The sequence below is a fragment of the Lepidochelys kempii genome, chromosome 1, assembly GCF_965140285.1.
Source record: "Lepidochelys kempii isolate rLepKem1 chromosome 1, rLepKem1.hap1, whole genome shotgun sequence".
Classification (NCBI taxonomy): Eukaryota; Metazoa; Chordata; order Testudines; family Cheloniidae; genus Lepidochelys; species Lepidochelys kempii.
This window is the reverse complement of record NC_136380.1, coordinates 231666583-231691486: the sequence shown is the minus strand read 5'-3', so window position 1 is coordinate 231691486 and position 24904 is coordinate 231666583. Positions and strand designations below refer to the sequence as shown.

At 42.6% G+C, this 24904-nt stretch overlaps 1 protein-coding gene across 3 annotated transcripts in view; it reads right to left on the bottom strand.

Annotated features, from left to right (window-relative positions):
* The window catches only part of ITPR2 (inositol 1,4,5-trisphosphate receptor type 2), a 356350-nt gene that overhangs the window by 232315 nt on the left and 99131 nt on the right, over nt 1–24904 (bottom strand). Inside the window, exons 10-13 of one of the 3 annotated variants that reach the window (XM_073317588.2) lie at nt 12214–12258; nt 3406–3596; nt 1949–2048; nt 1628–1788 (exon numbers count right to left, since the gene is read on the bottom strand). In XM_073317588.2, coding sequence (XP_073173689.1) covers nt 1628–1788; nt 1949–2048; nt 3406–3596; nt 12214–12258 — 497 coding nt within the window. The remainder of the gene's footprint in view (nt 1–1627; nt 1789–1948; nt 2049–3405; nt 3597–12213; nt 12259–24904) is intronic. The other 2 variants (XM_073317596.2, XM_073317605.2) reach the window with 2 other exon arrangements.

Here is a 24904-nt window from a genome sequence, read left to right as displayed (position 1 = left end):
TGATCCGAGTAGAACAAGGCTTATAGTACACGAGTGCTGCCCAAGCAGCAAAAGGTAAAGGATGCGACTGTAGGGCTGACCAACTAGTCTGGTGCTGGCAGGAACCCTACCTTTATAAGCCAGAAAGGGACAGGGAAGGGAAGAATGAGGACTGCTACGCCTTCACAGGAAATCACAGAGACAAAAATAATGCCAGCATCCAGAAAGCACTATGAAATATTTTCAGCACTATATTACAGCAATAGCCCCACTACCCGATGATGCTGAATCTCAATGTTTCACGGTCACAAGCCTAATAGCGAGATGCACTGTTGTTACGTCACACTCCAATTAATTAGTTTGTGCTTCTCTGCCTCTATTCAGTGATGAAGTGGCCTGTCAGCTCTTTAGGGTTAAGTACCAATGCTTAGGCCATTATAGCATGCCACGTTAGGATAAATCTATTTCTTATTAACAAAAACCTCTTGATTCAATTGTCAACAGAAGCTTAATTTTATCACCAAAAAATTAACATTTTCAATAAAAAGGTGTGTATATTCCATGGCAGAATGAGAGTTACAAATTAAACAGCACCCAAAGATGCTATCTAACATTTAATTTTTCCAGAGAGCGTTGAAAATAACTAGCATACTACACCCAGCGCAGTATGATATATTTGGCTACAATGTGCAACAAAGTCCCTTAATTCCTGGGAGGGTGTAAAGAGCAGACACTCCAATAGCACTGAAGTTGAAGCACGGATGAATGCAAAGGGCAGACCCACTCCAAACAGCCTTTAGAAGAGGCTATGGAAAGTAGGAGGGACGAACAGGACAGGGGGTTATAGATAGAAGGGAGAAGAGTTGATGTTGAGCCAGATTCTCATTTACTCTCATTCACCTTTCTGGCAGTGTAAAGGGGGTATAAATTACACTGCCAGAGTGGGGTAAAGGTCCTTAATATAAATGAGAATCAGGCTCATTGGATCCAAATGCTACAGAATGCAAACAGTTTAAAGTTTGCTCTATAATCTAGGTAAATCTTGAAACTCACATTTCTCCTTATTTTAGATCATTTTAAGCCCCCCCCCCCCATTACCATAGTATTGAGCACTTCACAATCTTTAATGACTTCATCTTCACAACACTCCTGTGAGATAGGGCAGTGCCGCTGTCCCCTTTACACCCACGGAGAACTGAGCCACAGGAGAGATTAAGTATCGGGGGTAACCCATGTTAGTCCGTATCCACAAAAACAATGAGGAGTCCAGTGGCACCTTAAAGACTAACCGATTTATTTGGGCATAAGCTTTCATGGGTAAAAAAAACAACTTCTTCAGATGCATCTAAGATTTACCTAGATACGTCTGAAGAAATGGGTTTTTTACCCAAAAATTTATGCCCAAATAAATCTGTTAGTCTTTAAGGTGCCAGGAGAGATTAAGTGACTTGTTCAAGGTCATCGAGGGAGCCTGTGGCACAGCCAGTCTCAAGTCCCAGGCTAGCACCCTAACCACCTTCCTCACCTGCCTTCCTACCGATCTATCTAGATTTTACTGGTGTCCCCATTACTGTGGTGTTTGGACAACATACATATTCATTTTATATGAAAATGACCTGAAGGAAAAAAAAAAAACCACATTACTGACCTCCTTTCATTTTGTGTTATTGTTCCATTCTCCAGCTTTTTAACAGTGGATGCTAAAACTTTGTTGGCATCATTGGCAAAATCCAAGTCTCTGACCTCAGACAGAGGAACCGATACAATGGCAAAAGCTTCCTTGTCTTCTTTTGTTTGGCAAGTCCCAATCTGAAATAGTGTGTTTTTTTTAAACAGAGTTTAATTTTGGTGAGCAATCCTCTATCTTCCTCTGAATTATTATATAACTTTATATGTAGGGAAGTTAAATCATTCACAGATAATTATAGGAATGAGTTTGGAAAGTTAGTACACTTGTATCAATATTTACCTTCAACATCACTGGCCTCTCTTCTTCTGTATCTATAGGAATACTAGTACTGGTCACCCAAGTATTAGTACATAGGTGTCTCAACCGAACATAAGAGTTCCTAAAGACAAAACACAGTAAAACAACAGGTCTGGAGAAAAAATGATGGAAGCTACACACTTCATTGTTCCTCAGAATGTTTTGAGACAATATGACAGAGAGACCACGAGTAAAGTTATTTAAGTAAAAGATGATGAGGGGAAGGTTCTAAAATCTAACGTGAACAGAAATACTTCTGTGAATTTCAGCCAAGTATGAAAACATGTTTCTTTTATTTGAACAGTCTTCTGCAGAGTTGTGACCCTCAAAGAACAGCAACACATTAGTAGGCACAGTCTAATAGCTCGATCCTGAAAACCCTTGCTCACATGAGTAAGCTTGACTTCAATAAGAACGCTCATGTGAACAAGCACTTATAGTATCAATCATAAGCTGAGAATCAAGTGCACAAACAGCATGAATTAGATTTTTTAAATTCTTTCAGTTTGTGGTGGTGTTAGAGATGGGCAATTAATGCAAACATTTTTCAGTGACTATTCATTCTACTTTTTTAGATTAATTCACTTTGGCCAAGTTTTCAGTCTCCCTTTTCATGTTCACACTCTGAATATTCATGCAAGTGAATTGTGCTAGGAAAAAGGAGCACAGAAAACAAATTTCAAAGTTGCATACACAAATATGATCAAAAACCAAATTTTAAATTGACTCAGGAGAATTTGCCCCCAAGTGACTGAATGTTCAATCATGGAACAGAAAAAAACCCTTATGACTTATCTGACCAATCACAATTACGCAATACTGTTCAAAATTTCAAATATTCACAATTAATTTCTGGACTAAAAAACCTCAAAAACTACTTGTTCAATGAATTTGAACAACAAATATATTCCAAGAAACCATGCTCTGTCACGGGCAGTGCATGCACAGAAAACAAGGCAAAATTCATTGCATAAATTATTTACTGGGAATGATTCTCTCAGATTTATTAATAGTACATTTTTTTTCAAACAGCATACTAGGCCCAGTTCTGCTCTCAATCACACCTGTGCAACGTTTGCCCCACTATTTTTATATCTTGGCAGTGTCCCTTTAAGTCTTACTTGTTTTATCCTAATAATTATTTTATCTAGTCACAGCAGCAGGATCATGTTTTATACATCTCTTGTTTATCTGGGAATGCTCCTCAATTTCACCTGAAGAATAACACTAGCATATGTCTCAGACTAGCAGCTGTGTTAGTCTGTATTCGCAAAAGAACAGGAGGACTTGTGGCACTTTAGAGACTAACACATTTATTTGAGCATAAGGTTTCGTGAGCTACAGCTCACTTCATCGGATGCATATGTTTGATTTTTCAGCTTTACTCACCAGTATAATGCTAGAGAGAAACCTTGTCAATGCAGTATTTTTATTTTTACCTTGGAACCAGGCAATCAGCTCTCTGAAGAGTGGTGGCATCCAGTTCAAAGAGAGATGCGATGTCATTTCCATGTGGTACAGAGACCAAAGTATACATAATCTTCTCCCCTGCTTGCCGTTTCTTCTTTGAAGCAGCAAGGTCGCCGTCTCTCTGTTGATTAGGCACAAGGGTTTTTGCTTGCACTGGGCCCTATTATAAATTCTCCAATTACCTTGTGGACAAGTAATACATCTGAATTTTACTTTTACATTCCAGTGAGGATGCGTTAGGGCCAGCTTTGGAGAGCGTAACACAGAGGATACAATCTGCCCCGTGGACACAGGGTCTCAGAAAGTCATAACAACAGGAGCAGGTCACACACTGCAGAGAGACTATAGTACCACATACATTACCACCAGGGGTGGCTCTACCAATTTTGCCGCCCCAAGCAGTCGCCGCTGAATTGCCGCTGCCACAACAGTGGCAGAGCTGCTGCCGAAAGCTGCCGCCGAAAGCTGCTGCGGTGGGAAGAGCACCGGAGCTGCCGCCCAATTGCCACCGCAGGACACAGACTGCTGCCCCATTCTAAATACCGCCCCAAGCACCTGCTTGGAAAACTGGTGCCTAGAGCCGGCTCTGATTATTACTTGACACCAGCACTTCAAAAATGTGCTGTAGTTGCAGACCCTGGCCACCCATCAGATGTAATTACACTGCACTAGTTTGGAGGGGCCAAAGATCAAAGCAAAGAATGGATGAAAATCGAAATGTAAAGAGAAAGAAAGATTAGTTCAATTGCTGTTCTAAGAGTCCGTTTTCTTTTCCCATTTGTGGTCATAATCATAGCACCTGATAAATGAGAGCGGCCAAGGCAGCTGCTCCATTCACAATCAACCTGACACTGCATGGATTGGCAGTGGCATAGCCAGCCAGCTGGACTCGACTAAAATTCTCAGTGTAAACAGACAGCACATTAGGGGCTGGATCCTGCCTGGGGCTGGATCCTGCCTGGTGCTGAGTGGTCCCAAATCCCACTGATGTCTGTGGAATTGAGGGAGCTCATCAACTAACAGAAACAGGTCCTAGAATCAATGAGCAGGGCCCCAGCTGCCAGCCCCATGCCTGCCCCGGGGCCCTGGCTGCCAGCCCCAGCCTCAGCCCCCTAACCCCTGTATGCGTCCCCTCATCCCAGAGCCACAGCCCCATTCCTGGCCCTGGGGGGAAGGGACACAAGGTAAAACTTTGGGGACCACTGTCTTAAAACCTCCAATACTGGGATTTGGACAACCTCCCCTAGTAACCTATTCCAGAGCTTAACTACCCTTATAGTTAGAAAGTTTTTCCTAATATCTAACCTGAATCGCCCTTGCAGCAGATGAGGCCCATTACTTCTTCTCCCTGTCCTACCGTCAGTGGACATGGGGGTCCCAGTCCTCTTTATAACAGCTCTTAACATATTTGAAGACTGTTATCAGGCTCCCCCTCAGTGGTTTCTCAAGACTACAAATGCCCAGTTTTTTTAACCTATGAGAGCTAGACACCTAAAACCCACTGCATGCCTATCTGCATCTTTGTAAATGTGGCCCAAAATACTAAATTCCCAGGGCTTGACGCTGCAAACCCTTTCTGAAAGGAGTAATCCATATTCACATCTATAGCCCCACTGAAGTCAACAGGACTTCTGGTCTGTGTAACAGTTACTCCTTCTGTTAGGACTGCAGGATCAGGCCTTTAAATTATATATATTATCAAAGATTTGCAATCAGTTTCAGATTAACAATTCCTGGCACATCAGGCACACAAAATATATGGTGTGGAAGAGAGAGAGAGAAAGAGGGGAGCCAAGGATGCCAAAAAAGAAAATCAGACAGTGGAGATCTGAAATGTGATTAACATGATTTATAGTGTGTCATGAACCAAGGAACGTGCTAAGCAATATAAAAAGGATACACTTGCTTTGCATTAGTCGTTTGATAAGACCTATATAGTGAGAGATAATCTGGGTGGTGCTTTGATTACGGATACTGCCTGTTGATTAGCCATCACAATTGCAATGAATTTCACCAATTCAGATGAAACTAGTTCCCCTTCATAGCCCAGAGGAGAAGAAACTTTTCAAATCCTTGCTAAATATTCACTTCTTCTATCAACCCTGAAAATATTAACACTCCATCCCATTGCTCTAAACAAGGGAGAGAAGCAGAAATCCTCCTGTAACTGCACTTTCCTCAGGGGCATCCAGTGCCTATTGTGTTGTCAGTTTTATTGATCAGTGCAGAAAGGGCATTTCATTCAGAAGGGACAGCATGGAAGAAGGTATTTTATTTGTTTGTATGTGTGAGAAACTGGCAAATAAGTGAATGAAGTGTCCATCATTGGAATGAAAGATGAGTGGACAGGTAGGAGGAGCAGAATTGTGAAGGGCCTTCAAGGTGAGGACATGAAGCTTGATCTAGATGCAGTGAGAAGAGGGAGACAAAGATGGGATGCAGAGAGGGTAGTGATACGGTCAGAGGTAATGAAGATGATGTCAGTATCTCTGTTTTGAATGGATTGGAGAGAGGTGATGTGGGTGGTAAGGGGTAGGGAGGAAGAGATTACAGTAATGAAGACATAAAATGACAAGAACCTGGACCAGAGTTTTAGGTCTCTGAAGGAAAAGGATGGATCTTAGGCTATGTCTACACTACCGCGGTAAGTCGACCTACGTTACACTATGTAACTCCAGCTACATGAATAACGCAGAAATCTCCCGTTGACTTACCTTACTCTTCTCACAGAGTACAGGGGTAGAGTACAAGGGTCGACTGGAGAGCGATCTGCAGTCAATTTGGCAGGTCTTTACTAGACCCGCTAAATCAACCGCTGGTGGATCGATCTCAGAGCATCGATCCCGGCTGTAGTGTAGAATTGCCCTTCGAAAAGAAAAAATGGCAGCCTGGATGTGTGGGACTATAGAGAATACTCTAAGAGGCACTAGCAGGCGTGGTCAGAGTTAGCTACATAGATGGGTAGGGGAAAGGAGATCCAGTTGGTGTACCATCCAGTGGAAGACAGTGACTGGGGCAAGGGAGGGAATGGAATCAGCAAATGTGGAAGAAGAAAAGCCCAACACCCTTGCCAGGGTATCTTTGTTTATTTGTTTGTTTTTAAAGTCATGGTGTGAGATGTGTGAGAAGAGAGAGTGGCTGCAGAGGCAGCATTTGAGTGGGATCCAGGTTTCATTGAGTACAGCGAGATTGGAGGAGTGACAGATGAGGTGGTCATGGATGGCAATGAGCTTTATGGAGTTGGTACTCCTAAACAACGGATAACACTGTCATGTATGCAATCTGGAAAAAAACATCGGCACAAAATTGAGAAGACTTGTAAATTTCAGTCCATTATGCATATTTTTAAACCAATTACAGTAGATTATATATAAAATACAGAAAATTTCACAGATACTGGATTACCGCCATTGGTTTGACATATCATATTATATAGGAAGGAATTTTCTAAAACATATAATGTTTCTTTATGTTGTGAAACAGAAGTTTAATGTAATTGGAGCCAAATACTATAGTCCAACCAGAGGTAACATAAATCAGGCAAAATCAGACTTCTCCTTCCCAATACCTGGATATTTCCAAGTGCCCACTAGACTACTCAAGTTGCAGTGGGGGAGGTTTAGATTGGATATTAGGAAAAACTTTTTCACTAAGAGGGTGGTGAAACACTGGAATGCGTTACCTAGGGAGGTGGTAGAATCTCCTTCCTTAGAGGTTTTTAAGGTCAGGCTTGACAAAGCCCTGGCTGGGATGATTTAACTGGGAATTGGTCCTGCTTCGAGCAGGGGGTTGGACTAGATGACCTTCTGGGGTCCCTTCCAACCCTGATATTCTATGATTCTATGATTCTACTCTACTTCACAGCGACTAGCATGGTTTGCTAGTAGATATGCGCCACCACAGATCTCAAGAGACACCACTGTTCAACTACATCCTATCCCCAGTCTTTTATACCTAAAATTCAGGAGACCTGCATGTGGCTTCACTTATGGAGGAGCATTCATTTTAACTGCACAGAACAGTGCAAAAATGTGACAGACCTGGAAGATCATTTCTTTTAGAATGCAAACCCAATCTACAATTCCAATTGGTAAAACCACCTCCTGTGGCATAGAGACAGACAGGGATAATGCCCTGTTCCTGTATGAATACAGACTTCAGTAGAAATGAAATTTAACAACAGCCAGACTTCTTAAAATGCCTGTTAAATCCAGTACAACGTAATATCTCAATATGTTAACCCAGTTTAGTAGGCTCTTAGAAAACCAGCATTTTCATATAGCAGCAATGTGAACAGAACTGTTTAGGTTAGACGAGTTAAAAAATTCTATATGAAAAACGAGTAAATTAATGGCTACCCTTGCTCCTGCATTTTACTGAACCTTGGCAGACAGCACAGCAGTTAGCCGCCTATAACACCTTCCCTATTGACTCATTTGTGAGTCATCCCATTTTTAGCAGAGACATCACGTTGCAATTCTGTTGTTAGGAGCCAGAGACATTCTGTAAGAAACAATGTATGCGTTTTCAGAGCTGATTCAGACCTGTGTGCAACAGCAGAATAATAAAGTGTCAGCATCCATGTGTGTTTCTCTCTCTCTCTCACTGCAAGTGCAGAGCCTCTCAAGTGGTCTGACTGCTGGCTTTAGATAAGCACAGACACACTACCATTTTAAAGCTAAAGACACTTATTTTTAAACTGTGCTTTTTGGATTATTTATTACCAAATTAATTCCTAGCTGAGCCTTTTAAAATACTGCTCCACTTGTTTAAACCAGATGACTTGCATTACACATAATAAAATTTTAATTAAAGTTTTGTTTTGTTTTTTTAAACAAACAAGCTCAGTTGCTGGAAGACAAAAGGAAAAAGCCTTTAGAGACACAGTATTTTTTAAAAAATTCCACCTGGGAATTATATAAGAAAGAAAACACTCTCTGGGTCAGATCCTCAGCTGATGTAAAGCAAAACTCCATTGAACTCAATGGAGCTATGTCAAAACTACACAAGCTGAGGATCTGGCCTTTTGGTTCCATGGCAGAAATACCCTATTTATTCAAGCAAAAAAATATATATATATATATATATATATAAATCACCGCCAAGAAATCACAACAGTAAATGCCAGTTTGGAAATACTTAGGATTAGTGCTATCTCACAAAGATTCATTTGTGAGGGAGTTAGTTTACCCTTCCAAAGGCGACAGCCTTCTTAGGGAAAGGAATTAATGAAACCCAGGCTCCCAGCTGTTCTTGACATTTTCCCAATGTTTATGGTGTCCCTGTGGATGCTATACATTTGTGTGATTGGAAATAACAGACTTCTTTGCAGCGTAATACACCAATTCTGAATTTAAATGGGAGCTGTAACATACAGCGCTGACTTTTTGATGCACTATAGACTATAACCTTCCAATCTTCAAAAGCTGGAGAAGGCAGCATTTAATAAAGGCTTCTAAATTACAGGAAGACCTTCATGTTACATAGTCTCTTAGGCTTTGGAGGGGAAAAATATGTAACAAGTGTATTGACCTTCATTGTAAGGCCAAATATTACCAGAAACCGAAACAGGATTTTTAAAGCTCTTCCTCACTAGGCAATTTGGCAGTATTTTCAAAAGAACCTAAAGGTAACATTTTTAAAAGGGACAAAGTGACAACTCCCATTTTAAAAATGAATTAGGCCCTTAAGAGCCTAAACCCTATTGATTTGTAATATAGAGATTCCTAAGTGTCAGATTCACTTTTGAAAAATGGAACTTAAGACTCATAAGTCACTGAGGCCTGGTCTACGCTGCGGGGGGCAATCGATCTAAGTTATGCAACTTCAGCTACATGAATAACTTAGATCTACTTACCACGGTGTCTTCACTGTGGTAAATCAACGGCTGACGCTCTCCCGTCGACTCCGCTTGTGCCTCTCACTCCAGTGGAGTACTGGAGCAGACGGGAGAGCGCTCAGCGGTCGATTTATCGTGTCTGGACTAGATGCGATCATCGATCCAGCAGGTAATGTAGACAAGCCCTTAGGCACTTTGAAAATTTTATCCTAAGAGAATTAAGTGCCCTGTTTCCATTGAAATCCAATGGGCTTGGGGTGCCTAACTTGCAAATGGGGTGCTTGTTTGTCACAAGCACAGAGCTCTAGTTACTGGAGCACTGGAAAATGAACCCCAATATTGCATGGAGGGGTTAGTGAGTTACTTCTTGTTTGTTTTTTATATACTTTGGAAAAAGCATCCAAACTGACAACCCTACAGACCACAGACCTCTAACTTTATTCTACCTTAGGAGCTACAGTATGGGAAGCAACAGAACAGGCTTCCCCACGCCAGCTTTGTCAGTGGCAAGCACTCAGAAACCATGAGCCAAACCCAAAAAGTTTGGCTTAAAAATCATAAGCTTTTTTAAAAGACTGGAGTTCTTTTTATTAGACTTCTAGGTTTCTGTGCCTTATAGGATGCACTTAGTTCACATATTCAGACTTTTCTCCACAACCATGAGGGCTAGAAATATAAATATATTTTATAAACAAAAGCAAGATTCTCAGCTACAGGAGTTGTGGCTTTGAAAAAAACATTCATTATTTTTATCCTGAGGCTTGCGATAATTAGAGTTGCCAATATCGCCACACTAACGGGATAGCAGAATGGAAAACCTTGTGTAAGAATGCATGGTTCTTCTGTTCAGAAACACTAGGTTCAGTTGCTTGCACAAAGATTCAAAGTAGTTACTGATGAATCATGCTAGCAGATGGGGCCATCTAGCTCCAACCTGGATATAAAGGGAAGGAGGGTGCAGAGGGAACTAGGACAGAGGAGGTCCTGGAAGGAAAAACTAGGAGTGACTGTAGGTTGAGGTTTATGTTGGGTTAGTATTGCTGAGTTACCAATAAAGCCATACATGAGGAAGTGTGCTGTCAATCCTCAAAGCATTTGGCATTTTTATTAAAGCTCCAGCTTCTGGAGTCATGTGATTGTCAGAACCTCAGCAATCATTTTAAAAAGATTCTAGCACAGAGAAAAGCTTGAAAATGAGTTCCCTAAAGGCTTAAAAAACAGGAGACAAATAAAAATGTCCCCACATTTATTTTTAAAAACCTTGTAGTTTTTAAGTCAATCTCATGATTTTTGGCTGGTGAGCGGGACAGGATTGACTCACTATTTTGAATACTTGGATTGGTTGGTAACAGATTCCCAGCAGGCTTTAACTCCACCACCTTAGCATGTGCTAACATTCAACTTGCCTTGCCGTGCCTAGCATTTTAGAAGTTGTGGTTTAGATCGAGCTAGCTATCATCATCAATCACATCTTTAAATCCTAGGCAAGACTAGGCCACAGAGGGGTACGTCTACACTGCAGTTAAAAACCCACAGCTGGCCAGTGTCAACTGACTTGGGCTCAAAGAGCTTGGGCTAAGGGGCTGTTTAATTGTGGTGTAGATGTTCAGGCTTGGGCTGCTGCCCAAGCCCTGGGACCCTCCTGCCTTGCCAGGTCCTCGAGCCCAGAAACCAGCCCAAGCATCCACACTGCATTAAAAAGCCCCTTAGCTTGAGCCCTGTGAGACCGAATGGGCTGGCATGGCCAGCCACAGGGTTTTGATTGCAGCGTAGACCTACTCACCGTTTCCATATGCTCTGCTTTGGATGGGGTAGGAACTGTAAGCCAAAGCGTTTATACTCTCTCATGTGCATTTACAATGATCTGAAGAAAATCTCTAGGGATGCTAGGGTAGCTCAGTCTCACTGCTCCATGTATGAGCTTATAGACTCCTTTCTAAGGATCCAACCCTGCAAATACATTTGGGAGTAACACTTACTGCTATGAACAGCCCCACTGACTTTGACAGTACGTGTCATGCACTGGTTAAACGTTTGGAGAGTCAGACCTTAGGCTATCGGCTCCTTTTGGACAGAGACTTTGTCTTCTCTGTGATCTGTACAGCTCTGAGCATGGATTCAGAACTCAACAAATAACCAAGTTTATTTTGTCCTTGGTCTCTTTGCTAAAGAGCCCAGTGCTAAAGAGCAATGTGGAAATCTGTCAACTTTGAGAAGAATTAAGACAACCAATTAATGACACATATGCAACCACCAGACAGTACTGACTGGTTAATACCAATTACCAGCTGGTACATGCCGATATGACACTGGATTCAACCAAGTAACTTAGACATGAAAGACTCCCTAGCCCATTACCAACCTCTGAACAACTCAGTCCCCAATATAGTATAGAGGTATCATAGTGTTCCATTTGCAATTGGAAACCAAACATTTTTATTAAGCAAGAGAAAAACTTTTCCTAACAATAGTTCTTAGTTGTGCTTTTGTTTATACAGAGAGCCCAAGGTCGGCGGTAGCAGAATTCAAAGCAGAAGGAAATCTACTCTAATAGAGGCTATAGTAATCAAAAGTGCTGCTGTGATCTTTTCAATACTCCGTGACCCTCTTCTTTTTCCCTTTCCTTCTCCTGCTTTCTGGAGAACTGAAACAGTGTTTTGGCCTTATAGGAAAAGGTGACTAGACAAATACAACCACCACCACTTTGCAGTTCTATAGGACTTTCCATCCAAAGATTTCAAAGTACTTTACGAACCTTAATGAATTACACCTCCCAGTACCCTGATGGGCTACAATGATACACCAAGAGGCTGAATAATTTGTATTTCATATGTACGTAAAACAAAAATAACCCTTCCACCCGGGGCTGATACTTTATATTAGATTGAGAATACAACAAAATATCCTGCAGTACATTTAAAGAAAGCATTCCACTTACCACGATCTTTCCTTCAGTATTCCCATCTGGATAGTGTGGATTAAGCTGAAAAAGAAAAGCATTCGTTATAACTTTGTCTCATCGTTTTTACACTGATTTTATACTCAGCAAGTATCCTATTTTTGCTCAGTCACCTATTATGCACATTGACTCAACGGTTAAAGCCAGCATCTGAAAATCAAAATTCCAGGATTCAATTCCACCGGCTACATCTTTAGTGCAAAAAAAAAAAAAAAAAAAAAAAAAGGGGGGGGGGTGTTTTTCCATTGAGATAGAGCTAACTATGTAAAACCCTAGTGGAGACAAGGCACAGGTAATTTTTATCTCAAGGTAGCCAGTCAAAGTCAACACTTCAGCTCCCACCTGGGTTTGCCCTTGACTAACTACACTGAGGTAAAACTAGAATGCATTGTCTCCACTAGGATTTTACTTACACACACACATACACACAGACATATATAAACACACACCTCTTTTGCACTGAAGACGTAGTCAAGTGGACAGTGTTTAACTGCTGGGTGACTCAGTTTAGCCATTATTACTGGAGATGATAATGCTTACTTACGTTGTAGTGGGATTGTGAAGCTTAATGAATTAAACTATTGTGAAGTAGTGAAAGAAGCTTGTGTGAAAGATGCTACACAATAATAAAACACAAAGTATTATTGTTTAACGGCATTACTACAATTTAACTTTTGACATTGGAAGACATAGGCAAGGAGATGATCATTTATGTAGGTAGACATAAATCCAGACAAACACCGACACACGATGGTTGCACATAAAAAAAACTTTCAAGAAAGATAATGAAACAGTTCTACCTCAGTATTTGCAGCATTCCCCAGTATTAGAAATACCTATGCAATATTGCAAATACTGTGATGACATTATATAGTTATCTAAACAAGTCAGTTTTAAGCACGAACAGTGTGGTGTGCATGTATAAAGGTTATAAGTATGTATAGTGGTTTTACTGGCATAAGTTTGAGGTAGGCAAGGGTACATCTACACCTCAAAAAACAACCACACCTGAGGCAGCAAATCTCAGAATCCGGGTGTACAGACTTCGGCTCAGGCAACAGCACTAAAAATAGCAGCACAGACATTCCCGCTCAGGCTGGAGTTTGGGCTCAAACTCAGCAAGGGAGGTGGGTCTCAGAGTCTGAACTCCACTCCAAGTGAGAACATCTACACTGCTATTTTTAGTGCCATTGCACAAGTCTGTAGGTCCGGTACTGAGACTGCTCTGCTGCTCTGACTGATTTCGGTATTTCCTTTAGCCAGCATGACAGGCTTGAAAATCTGCTTTAACAGCTTGTTTTCTTCCCTCTATGATGCCCACTCTAAATCCTGTCTCAAGCTCTTGGTCCCCATAACTTCTCAACTAGAACTCCAAAATAGCTCTATTACACAGAAACAGGAATGGGAGAATGAGGATAATGAATGGGACATGATAATACCAGGTTCAAAATAGATAGGAATGACACAGTTGGTCACACTGGTGGGGGAGTAGCACTATATGTAAAAGAGTCAAATAAAGTAAAATCTTAAATGAAACAAATTGTAACATAGAACCTCTATGGACAGAAATTCCATGCTTGAACAATAAGAGTATAGCAGAAGGAACAAACTACTGACCACTTGATCAGGATGGGGATGGAGACTGTGAAATGCTACAGGAGGTTAGCAAGGCTACAAAAAGCAGAAAGCTCAATAATAATGGAGGATTTAAATGATCTCCATATTGCCTGGTTATGTGTCACTTCAAGAAAGGATGCAGAGGTAAAATTTCTAGACACCATGAGTGTCTGCTTGTTGGAGCAGATAGCCTTGGAACCCAAAACCAGAGAGGCAATTCTTTTTCTAGTCCTAAGTGGAGCACAGGAACTGGTCCAAGAGGTGACTATAGCTGAACTGCTCGATAGTAGCAACCATTACATCCTCGTAGAGGTGATAAAAAACCCACCATGGTAACATTTAACTTTAAAAAGAGGAACTCAATGAGGATGCTTGTTAAACAGAAATTAAGAGGAGCTACCACAAGGATTAAAAGGTTGCAAGCAGCATGGGGACTACTCAAATGAACCATAATAGAGGCTCAGACTAAATGTATAACCCAAATTAGAAAAGACAGACAATCAGAGGACCAAAAGAATGTTGCCCTGGCTAAGCAGCAGAGTAATGGAGGCAGTTATGGGCAAAAAGGCATCCTCTAAAATTTGGAAGTCAAACATAATGAGGATAATTGGAAGGAGCACAAACTGTGGCAGGTTAAGTGTAAAAGTACAGCAAGGTAGGCCAAGAAAGAGTTTGAGAAGCAACTTGCTAAAGTTGCAAAAACTAACAATAAGATTTTTTTTTATTTACATCAGAAATAGGAAGCCTGCCCAACATACAGTAGGCCACTAGTCAACCAAGGCATTAAAGGAGCACTCAGGGAAGTGTTTGCTCTGTAACTATAAAAATGCCTGCTACAGCCAGGGGAGATGCATGACCAAGTGTGAAATATTAGTTTGCCACAAGAGGTGTTATCTCCTCCCCAACAAAAGAATGCCTATAGACAACAGACAAGGCATTGTGGAACGTCAGGAGACAAAAAACTTTGTTGATTGCTTTCCCACACCTCTGAAGAGGGTATATGCACAAGCCTCCATCCCATCACAGCTCGAATGGTAGACGAAAGGTAATAAAAATGCCTGACCAGAAGAAACTATTCCTCTGCTGCTTGAACTCTGAGGAGCAAAGATTTCTAGGCATAAGCAAGGGGTCCTCAGCTGTTTAGCTTGAGTTAGCCTAAATGACATAGAGAGCTGGCATATTGTAACAGTTTCTATTACCTTTTGAAACCTGACTGTAACTCGTGTGTGTGTATGTTTACCTGCTTTAATCTTGTAAATAATTGATTTCTTTTTCCTAGTAAATAAACCTTGAGTTGACAGGATTGGCCACAAGCATTGCCTTTGGTTTGAGATCTGAAGTACCACTGACCTGAGGTAAGTGACTGGTCCTTTGGGCCTGGGACTAACCTGAATTTTGATGTGATATTTGGTGTAAGGGACCATCTGTCACAAAAGGCAAGCTTGCCGAGGCAGCAAGATAGACGAGGACGCCCAAGGGGATTGTCTGTGACTCCATGTTAAGGCTGTGACAGCGCTTTACGAGTTCACATTTGCTACGTGGTTGGTGAAATCTAAGCACAGAACACACAACCAATTTGGAGTTCTTGCATTGTTTTTTGATAGTCTGTCCTGAGGATGGTACTCTGAGTGGTGAGCCGCACCAGACAGCATGACAATCGATTTTTTTTTTAAGTTTTCTCGCATTTACTCCAAAATCAAATGTTATTACTATTATTTGTGGTGTGGTAGCACCTAGGAACCCGGGTCATGAACCAGGACACCACTGTGCTGGGGGCTGTACAAGCACAAAACAAAAAGACAGCCCCTGCCTCAAGGAGCTTGAAATAAACTACTTAAATAAGATTATTTTAAATGCCAGTTCTGAAAACAACCTGATTCTCCAGGTCAAGATGGGTTCTTCCTGCTTGGTCCACCATCAGGAGCAATAAATGTTCTCAGGCCAAACTCTGCTCTGTTACAGTATGCAAACTCCACTCTCTTCAACAGAAGTGCACAGGTGTAACTGGGGACAGAATCTGATCCTACAATCAGAACTTAGTTAACAGTTCTGTTGATAACACACAAAAGAAAAGCAAACTGGCTCAACTTTTAGTTTTGGTACTGGAGGAATCAGAGAGAAAAAACTCTAAATACAGAGCAAAATCTTCAGCTACCATTAATCTGCATAGCCTTGTTGATGTCTATGGGGCTCCCCGTGGGGCTAGTAGTCTGCCTGGGCAGATCACGCTGCCTGGGCAGATCTGAGGTGCATCTTTAATTACAGTATTCTTCCCACTACCACAAAAGCTATAATAAACTCCACAAAGTTAAGTTCGGATAAAGTCTTAATGCTTCAAATCCATTCCTTTTCCTGATTTATAGAGTACACTTTCAGGGTCCCTCAAACAGCCTAGCAAAGAATAGGAGAGTTGCAAATAGAATGCTAGTAAAAAGTTCCCTCCATTATTGTAGAAATCCACAATTTCTCTGCAGATATTTAGACTATAAATATGAAAACAGAACTAAAATAGGCCCTACTTGAGCTAAATGATCCTTCAGGCATTTTCAGGTCAATGGATCAGTTACAGTTCCAGTGTTACTTTAACATACAGAACTGTATTTCAAAGAAACAGCCAGCATAAGGAGAAGTATGCAGCTAATATATAGTATGACTGCCATGCATTATGAATTACATAGCTCAGATCAGAGGGACTGCATAAATCATCATTTAAACAGCTTCATTGTGTGCTACTTTTTAAAAGTAGTACAGTATGTTTCCAACAGCTCCTGTAATGAAGAACCAATAACTCAACCATACTAGGCCTCCATAGCTTGTATTTCAACAATTTCAGACTTGGGCATTTTTAGCCTATGCTAGGGGGGAAGGAAAAAAAAAAGTACCACAAAATAATAGTCTGGGCTTCAGACCTCTAATTACTGAAAATTGATTAAGAGAAAGAGTAGAAAATGTGTTTCATTACGTGGCAAGCTTTGTGCCACTTCAGTTCCACACCTAAACACTGATCCAGGAAACGCACAAGTAACTATAGAGCAATCATCTTACAAGGGCATATCCTGGTTCCTGTGCCATACCCAAATAAAGAGGGTCAACTAAGCATTCATAAGGAAAGCCGCACTCTACTGCTACTCCTGCAGACCCAGAGCTAGCGGAATCGGTGCACACAGATGGGGGAGATTTTGCACGTAGTCAAGCAGTCACAGATTCATCAGACCCAGCTCTGCACAACATCCAGCCCACCTCTAACCTCCAGATTCTTATGGAGTGGATGAAGTACAGCTGTATCATTTCTTTCACAAAACAGCACAATGAGCTATATTCTGACTTGATGCACGTGTGCACACATGGGGCTCACACTGACGTCAATAGGCATTGTGAGAGTTTTCCTCCAGTCTATGGTCCTACGAGCATGTGCACACTGGTAATTGTAACTGCAATTTGCACGGTGTAATTCATTGGAACAGTTTGTGACTGATTCTAGCTCACTAGGGAGCTGAAACTGCAGAGAGATGAGGGCTTTGAGGGTGGTTACTGAATGGAAATCGAAGGAGGAGAGAGGGTGCTCAGCACCACATGAAGGCTCTCAGCACCTCACAGGATCGAACAATTAAAAAGGAGTTTCACTGAAACAGAATTTACTAGATCAGCATCTACAATAAAAGGGATTCACAGTGTACAGAATGTAATACCTTCTTTTAAATCTAGACAGTACTAATAAATCCTGTCATCTGCAGAGTGTTATGTACTCAGACTGTGTTATGTACATAAGACTCCATGTCTTATGTAACATGCTGGCTAAGTGTGAGAAGTCTCACTCTAGTGGCTAGTCCATCTAAAGGATAAGAGCTTCACTCCAGTTGAAAAGATCAGATGTTGGTGTTGAAGTTCCCGTGCTCAACCCCTATTGATAGTGTGCACTGGTAGAGCCTTTCACAAAATGGTGGCGCATGAGATGACCTATCATGCATATTCTGGGAGCACCCTGGGGCCCCAGATAAGAGCAGGGCTGCTGTACTAGGTACTGTTACAAACACTTAGTAAGAGGCCGCCCTACCCCAAAAAGCTTACAATCTAAATAGGTAAGAGACAAAGAGTGAAAGACAGAAGACATTAGCAGCAGCCCCATTTTACAAATGGGGAACCGAGTCAGAAATAGTGCTTTTTAAGTGACTTGCCCAAGACCACACAGGAAGTCAGTTGCAGAGCCAGGAATTGAACTCCTGAATTCCAGCCCAGTGCCTTACCCACATGAGCATCTTCCTGCACACTTTGTTTGCTTAGAGGAGCATGTAATACTGTGCCCAGACATGTTGTATGTTACCTATAGGAGCTTGTCCATAGAAAGGATAAGAGCCTGCTATTACCACCAGTTAAGGGAGCTACTCTGTTAGATCAAATGGTAAAAGACCTAGTCCTGAAGGTCCCAAGCTCTATCCCCATTGACCACTGGAGGATCATCACACTTACTGCAGTGAAAATAAAGTTTTAAAGTTTCTTAAGCGTGTGAATCATCTTGAATCCTCTACTAAGGTCATATTATTGGTTATATTAACGTCTCAATATTTTGGTGCCATTTTCCTGCATCTCTCTGTCATAAGATATATTTTACATTTAGCAATTTAAGTTACATATTTCAGCGTATATTGCGGATGAATGGCTTGAAACTGTCACATTTAGAAAATAAGTTGCTTTTAAAAACAGGGAAATTCAGTTAAAGTGCCTGAAAAGGCTATTTTTAGATGCTCCCTAATTAAGGGGAAGATAAAAAGCCATACTGATTTTAACCAAATTTTGTTTAAAAGGAAAATAACATTTAAAATGTCTATCCAGGAAAAAAAACGAAGTTGCTAAATTTCAACTCAAGGAGCATTTTAATGGCTGGGTTAAAAACGGGATTTCTAATGGAAACACTGACAGACAAAAAATGAAAGGAGATAATTCAAAACACAAAGCAATTTCCATTTCATTTGATATCCAACTCATTAACACTGTACCCAATCAACAGGGGGAACATACTAAAAGAAAAAACACTTCCCATATCTATCATCTTCATTAAGCTTGCTTTGTTCTCTACTAACAGTACACTGATTAGCTTTCAATACATCCAAAGGACTTTTGCACAGATTCAACAGGACTTTTGTTATTATATTAACTTGCTGGAGAAATCTTGGTTATGTCTATGCTTAGATAGATTCTATACAACATCCTTGAAGCATTTGGCACAGAGTTCCTGATTGATCATTGGATACGATACTCTAGACAATCTTCCTTGGAAGTAGGTTTAAATTCTCAAAGCCTTTTACTGCGGGATTTTTTTTTTTTTTTTTTTTTCCAAATAAGCCTTGTTTACTCTTCTTGGCTGAAGAAGAGCTGGATTGGAGGCACTGCTTAGAAAACATATTAAACAGACCAGAGCAGCATTCAGGGAGAAAACACCCTGTTAAAGCTACTTTGTGACGCATAAGTGGTATGAATTGGACAGATCAGTGGAGAAATTCCCCCCTGCAGATAAACAATAGGCCAGTGGAAAGCTGGAACAGAATTAGCTTTAACCCATCCTGTGCCAGCTCTTCCCCAATCCCTGGTGTAAGAAGAAAGGCGGCAGCATATCAGGGGTATTTCAGGAAGAAAGGGGAAGAAGCAGCAGCAGAGCACAACTCTGCTATGCCCAAATTTACATTGATTTAAGATGGGGCCCTTGCTCCAGTGGCACCAATTACAGCTGTTCCTATGAAGCTCCAATTTGTTCAGGGGCAGCATGGCTGAGGATCAGGGATCCACAACTGGCACCATAAGGTCCCTGCCGCCCCTCACCCTATTGTCCTCCTGGAACTCAGGCATGGTGGAGAACCTGCCCCATGGATTCTGATTCTCAGCTCCACCCAAACTCTGCTGAGCTGTGAGGGGGAGAAAAAGGTGGCTTTAAGCTCCCCTTTCACTTTCCTGTATGTGAGGGTAATCCCCCAGCATAAGCTAGAAGAGCATCATGGTCCTTAGCCTCAATATCGATCATATGGAAAAAACACATTCACCTCTTCGTGGGATTAAGATCTCACCCTAAGTATGCTTTATACCTTCCAGTTATTGTTCAACACAACTAGGGAAGACCAGATTTGACATTATTGATATTTCTACAGTGAAAAACAAACAAATGAAACCCCTAAAAAAAAAAAGCCTCTCAAATCCTTCCGGACCTTCTTCGGAAGGAAAGGAAAAGTCCAATTTAAAAAAAAAAATCCTCATGTCATCTTTTAAAAAGAAATAGATTAGTGGATAAACCCTCTAAGTTTTTGCTACCCAGAAAATGAAGCAAAATGAAATGAGTGCCAGACAGGAAAGAAGAAAACCAACAAATAACTTATTTTCATAAAAATAAGTTGTTATAACCATTAAATAACAATCAACATAATATTTAATTCTTCCACAATGCCTTGCATGCTAAAGCACACACATATATACAAGCACCGCTGACATACATCCAACACTGGGCTGGATGGAAATAACCTGGTAGGAAACTGGTACACAGCTCACTACACAATACAACATGGCTAAGAACACTTGGACAAAGCCCTTGCTCTTAGGGCCAGATTTTCAAAGATACTTGGACATCCAAAGATGCAGAGAGGTGCCTAGTGGGATTTTCAGAAGTGCCCAAAAATAGGCTAGGTGCCTAATTCACATTGATTTAAATGGGTATTAGATGCCTAAACTGTTTAGGTGCTCTTGAAAATCCCACTCGGCACCAGTTGGCATTTTTAGGTGCTTAAATCCCTTTGAAAATCTGATCTTTAGCCTTGGTCTACACTAGGAGTTGAGGTCAAATTTAGCAGCATTAAATCGATTTAACCCTGCACCCGTCCACATGACAAAGCCCTTTTTTTCGACTTAAAGGGCTCTTAAAATTGATTTCCTTAATCCACCCCCGATAAGCGCTGAAATCAGCCTTGCCAGGTCAAATTTGGGGTACTGTGGACGCAATTAGATGGTATTGGCCTCCGGAGCTATACCAGAGTGCTCCATTGTGACCGCTCTGGACAGCACTCTCAACTCAGATGCACTGGACAGGTAGACAGGAAAAGGCCCGCGAACTTTTGAATTTCAATTTCCTGTTTCGCCAGCGTGGCAAGCTGCAGGTGACCATGCAGAGCTCATCAGCAGAGGTGACCATGATGGAGTCCCAGAATTGCAAAAGAGCTCCAGCACGGACTGAACTGGAGGTACGGGATCTGATCGCTATATGGGGAGAGGAATCCGTGCTATCAGAACTCCATTCCAGTTTTCGAAATGCCAAAACATTTGTCAAAATCTCCCAGGGCATGAAGGACAGAGGCCATAACAGGGACCCGAAGCAATGTCACGTGAAACTTAAGAAGCTGAGGCAAGCCTACCAGAAAACCAGAGAGGCGAACGGCCACTCCGGGTCAGAGCCCCAAACATGCCGCTTCAATGATGAGCTGCATGCCATTTTAGGGGGTTCAGCCACCACTACCCCAGCCGTGTTGTTTGACTCCTTCAATGGAGATGGAGGCAACACGGAAGCAGGTTTTGGGGACGAGGAAGATGATGATGATGATGAGATTGTAGATAGCTTACAGCAAGCAAATGGAGAAACCGGTTTTCCCGACAGCCAGGAACTGTTTCTCACCCTGGACCCAGAGCCAGTACCCCTCAAACCCACCCAAGGCAGAGAAGGGACCTCTGGCGAGTGTACCTTTTAAAATACTATACATGTTTTTTAAAATCAAGCATGTTTAATGATTAATTTGCCCTGGCATTAGTGGCTTTCCTGGATGTACTCCCAAAGCCTTTGCAAAAGGTTTCTGGGGAGGGCAGCCTTATTCCGTCCACCATGGTAGGACACTTTACCACTCCAGGCCAGTAGCATTTACTCAGGAATCACTGTAGAACAAAGCATTGCAGTGTATGTTTGCTGGCGTTCAAACATCATCCGTTCTTTATCTCTCTGTGTTATCCTAATGAGAGTGATATCATTCATGGTCACCTGGTTGAAATAGGGTGCTTTTCTTAAGGGGACATTCAGAGGTGCCCATTCCTGCTGGGCTGTTTGCCTGTAGCTGAACAGAAGTGTTCCCCGCTGTTAGCCACGGGGAGGGGGGAGGGATGAGGGGCTAGCCACGCGGTGGGGGGAGGCAAAATGCGACCTTGGAACGAAAGCACATGTGCTATGTATGTAAACAGCAAGGTTTACCGTGAAAGAAAGAGTGTACCCATTGTTCTATAAAATGTGTCTTTTTAAATACCACTGTCCTTTTTTTCTTCTCTCCACCAGCTGCATGTGTTTCAAGGATCACAGTATCTTCTCCTTCCCAGACACTAGGGAAGATTAGAAGGTGAAAAAAAAACAAACTAGCGATTAAATGTTCTCTGAGCTCACGCTGTCCTCCCACACTAACAGAGCACACACAAATGCGTGGAGGCAGACAATGTCAGACTGCAGGAAAGCACAAAATGACCTGGAGGAAAGGTGGCGGGCTGAAGAGAGGGCTGAAGCTGAAAAGTGGTGGCAGCGTGATGTGAGGAGGCAGGATTCAATGCTGAGGCTGCAGGAGGATCAAATTAATATACTCCAGCATATGGTTGAGCTGCAGGAAAGTCAGCTGGAGCACAGACCGCCACTACAGCTCCTGTGTATCCAAACGCCCTCCTCCCCAAGTTCCATAGCCTCCTCATCCAGACGCCCAAGAACACGGTGGGGGGGCCTCCAGCCACCCAGCCACTCCACCCCACCCCAGAGGATTGCCCAAGCAACAGAAGGCTGGCATTCAAGAAGTTTTAAAGTGCTGTGTGACCTTGTCCTTCCCTCCTCCACCACCCCTCCCAGTGCTTCTCTCCTCCACCACCCCTCCTGGCCTACTTTGGTAGTTATCCCCCTATTTGTGTGATGAATTAATAAAGAATGCATGAATGTGAAGCAACAATGACTTTATTGCCCCTGCAAGTGGTGATCGAAGGCAGGAGGGGAGGGTGGTTAGCTTACAGAAAAGTAGAGTAAACCAAGGGGGCGGGGGGCTTCATCAAGGAGAAACAAACAGAACTTTCACACCGTAGCCTGGCCAGTCATGAAACTGGTTTTCAAAGCTTCTCTGATGCGCACCGCGCCCTCCTGTGCTCTTCTAACCACCCTGGTGTCTGGCTATGTGTAACCAGCGGCCAGGCAATTTGCCTCAACCTCCCACCCCACCATAAACGTCTTCCCCTTACTCTCACAGATATTGTGGAGCGCACAGCAAGCAGTAATAACAGTGGGAATATTGGTTTCGCTGAGGTCTAACCGAGTCAGTAAACTGCGCCAGCGCGCTTTTAAATGTCCAAATGCACATTCTACCACCATTCTGCACTTGCTCAGCCTGTAGTTGAACAGCTCCTGACTACTGTCCAGGCTGCCTGTGTATGGCTTCATGAGCCATGGTATTAAGGGGTAGGCTGGGTCCCCAAGGATAACTATAGGCATTTCAACATCCCCAATGGTTATTTTCTGGTCTGGGAATGAAGTCCCTTCTTGCAGCTTTTGAAACAGACCAGAGCTCCTGAAGATGCAAGTGCCATGTGCCTTTCCGGCCATCCCACATTGATGTTGGTGAAACATCCCTTGTGATCCACCAGTGCTTGCAGCACTATTGAAGAGTACCCCTTGCGGTTTATGTACTCGCTGGCTTGGTGCTCCAGTGCCAAGATAGGGATATGGGTTCCGTCTATGGCCCCACCACAGTTAGGGAATCCCATTGCAGCAAAGCCGTCCACTATGACCTGCATGTTTCCCAGGGTCACAATCCTTGATATCAGCAGATCTTTGACTGCGTTGGCTACTTGCATCACACAGCCCCCAAGATTTACCCACTCTAAATTGATTACCGACTGACCGGTAGCCGTCTGGCATTGCAAGCTTCCACAGGGCTATCGCCACTCACTTCTCAACTGTGAGGGCTGCTCTCATCTTGGTATTCTTGTGCTTCAGGGCAGGGGAAAGCAAGTCACAAAGTTCCATGAAAGTGCCCTACACATGCGAAAGTTTCGCAGCCATTGGGAATCGTCCCAGACCTGCAACACTACGCGGTCCCACCAGTCTGTGCTTGTTTCCCGAGCCCAGAATCGGCGTTCCACCGCATGAACCTGCCCCATTAGCACCGTGATGCCCACATTGCCAGGGCCCGTGCTTTGAGAGAAGTCTGTGTCCATGTCCTCATCACTCTCGTCACCATGCTGACATCACCTACTCACCCGGTTTCGTTTTGCCAGGTTCTGGTGCTGCATATACTGCTGGATAATCCGCGTGGTTTTTAATGTGCTCCTAATTGCCAAAGTGATCTGAGCAGGCTCCACACTTGCCATGGTATGGCATCTGCACAGAAAAAAGGCGCGGAAGGATTGTCTGCCATTGCTCTGACAGAGGGAGGGCCGGCTGACGACATGGTTTACAGGGTTGGCTTACAGGGAATTAAAAATCAACAAAGGGGGTGGCTTTGCGAGAAACAGAATGGCCCCCTTAAGGACAGAACTCAAAACTGGGTTTAGCAGGCCATTGATTTTACGGAGGGAGGGAGGAAAAAATGAATACAAAACAAATCTGGTCTATTTCTTGTTCTGAGCCACTTCATCTATCTTTATACATCTTGCTGTCAGCAAACTGTGCAGTATGACCGCTAGCCATCGTTATCTCCTGGGTGCTTGGCAGAAGACAGTACAGTATGACTGCTGGCCATCGTCTTCTGCTGGCTGCAGATTAAAAGACAGTGCACTGCCAGTAGGACTGAACTGCCATGAAACAAAACTTAAAAGGGAAATGACTTGGCTGAATCACTCCAATGTTTGCCCAGGCGCCCCTGACCTCATCGAGGTCGGTTAAAAGAACACCCTGGACTACGTCGACAACGGCTACCAGTCATACTGCACTGCTGCCAAAAGGCAATAAACTGTTGATGTGTAGTAATGCAGTATCGCGTCTGCCAGCACCCAGGAGACATACGGTGACGGTTAGCTGAGTGGGCTCCATGCTTGCCATGGTATGGCGTCTGCACAGGTTACTCAAGAAAAA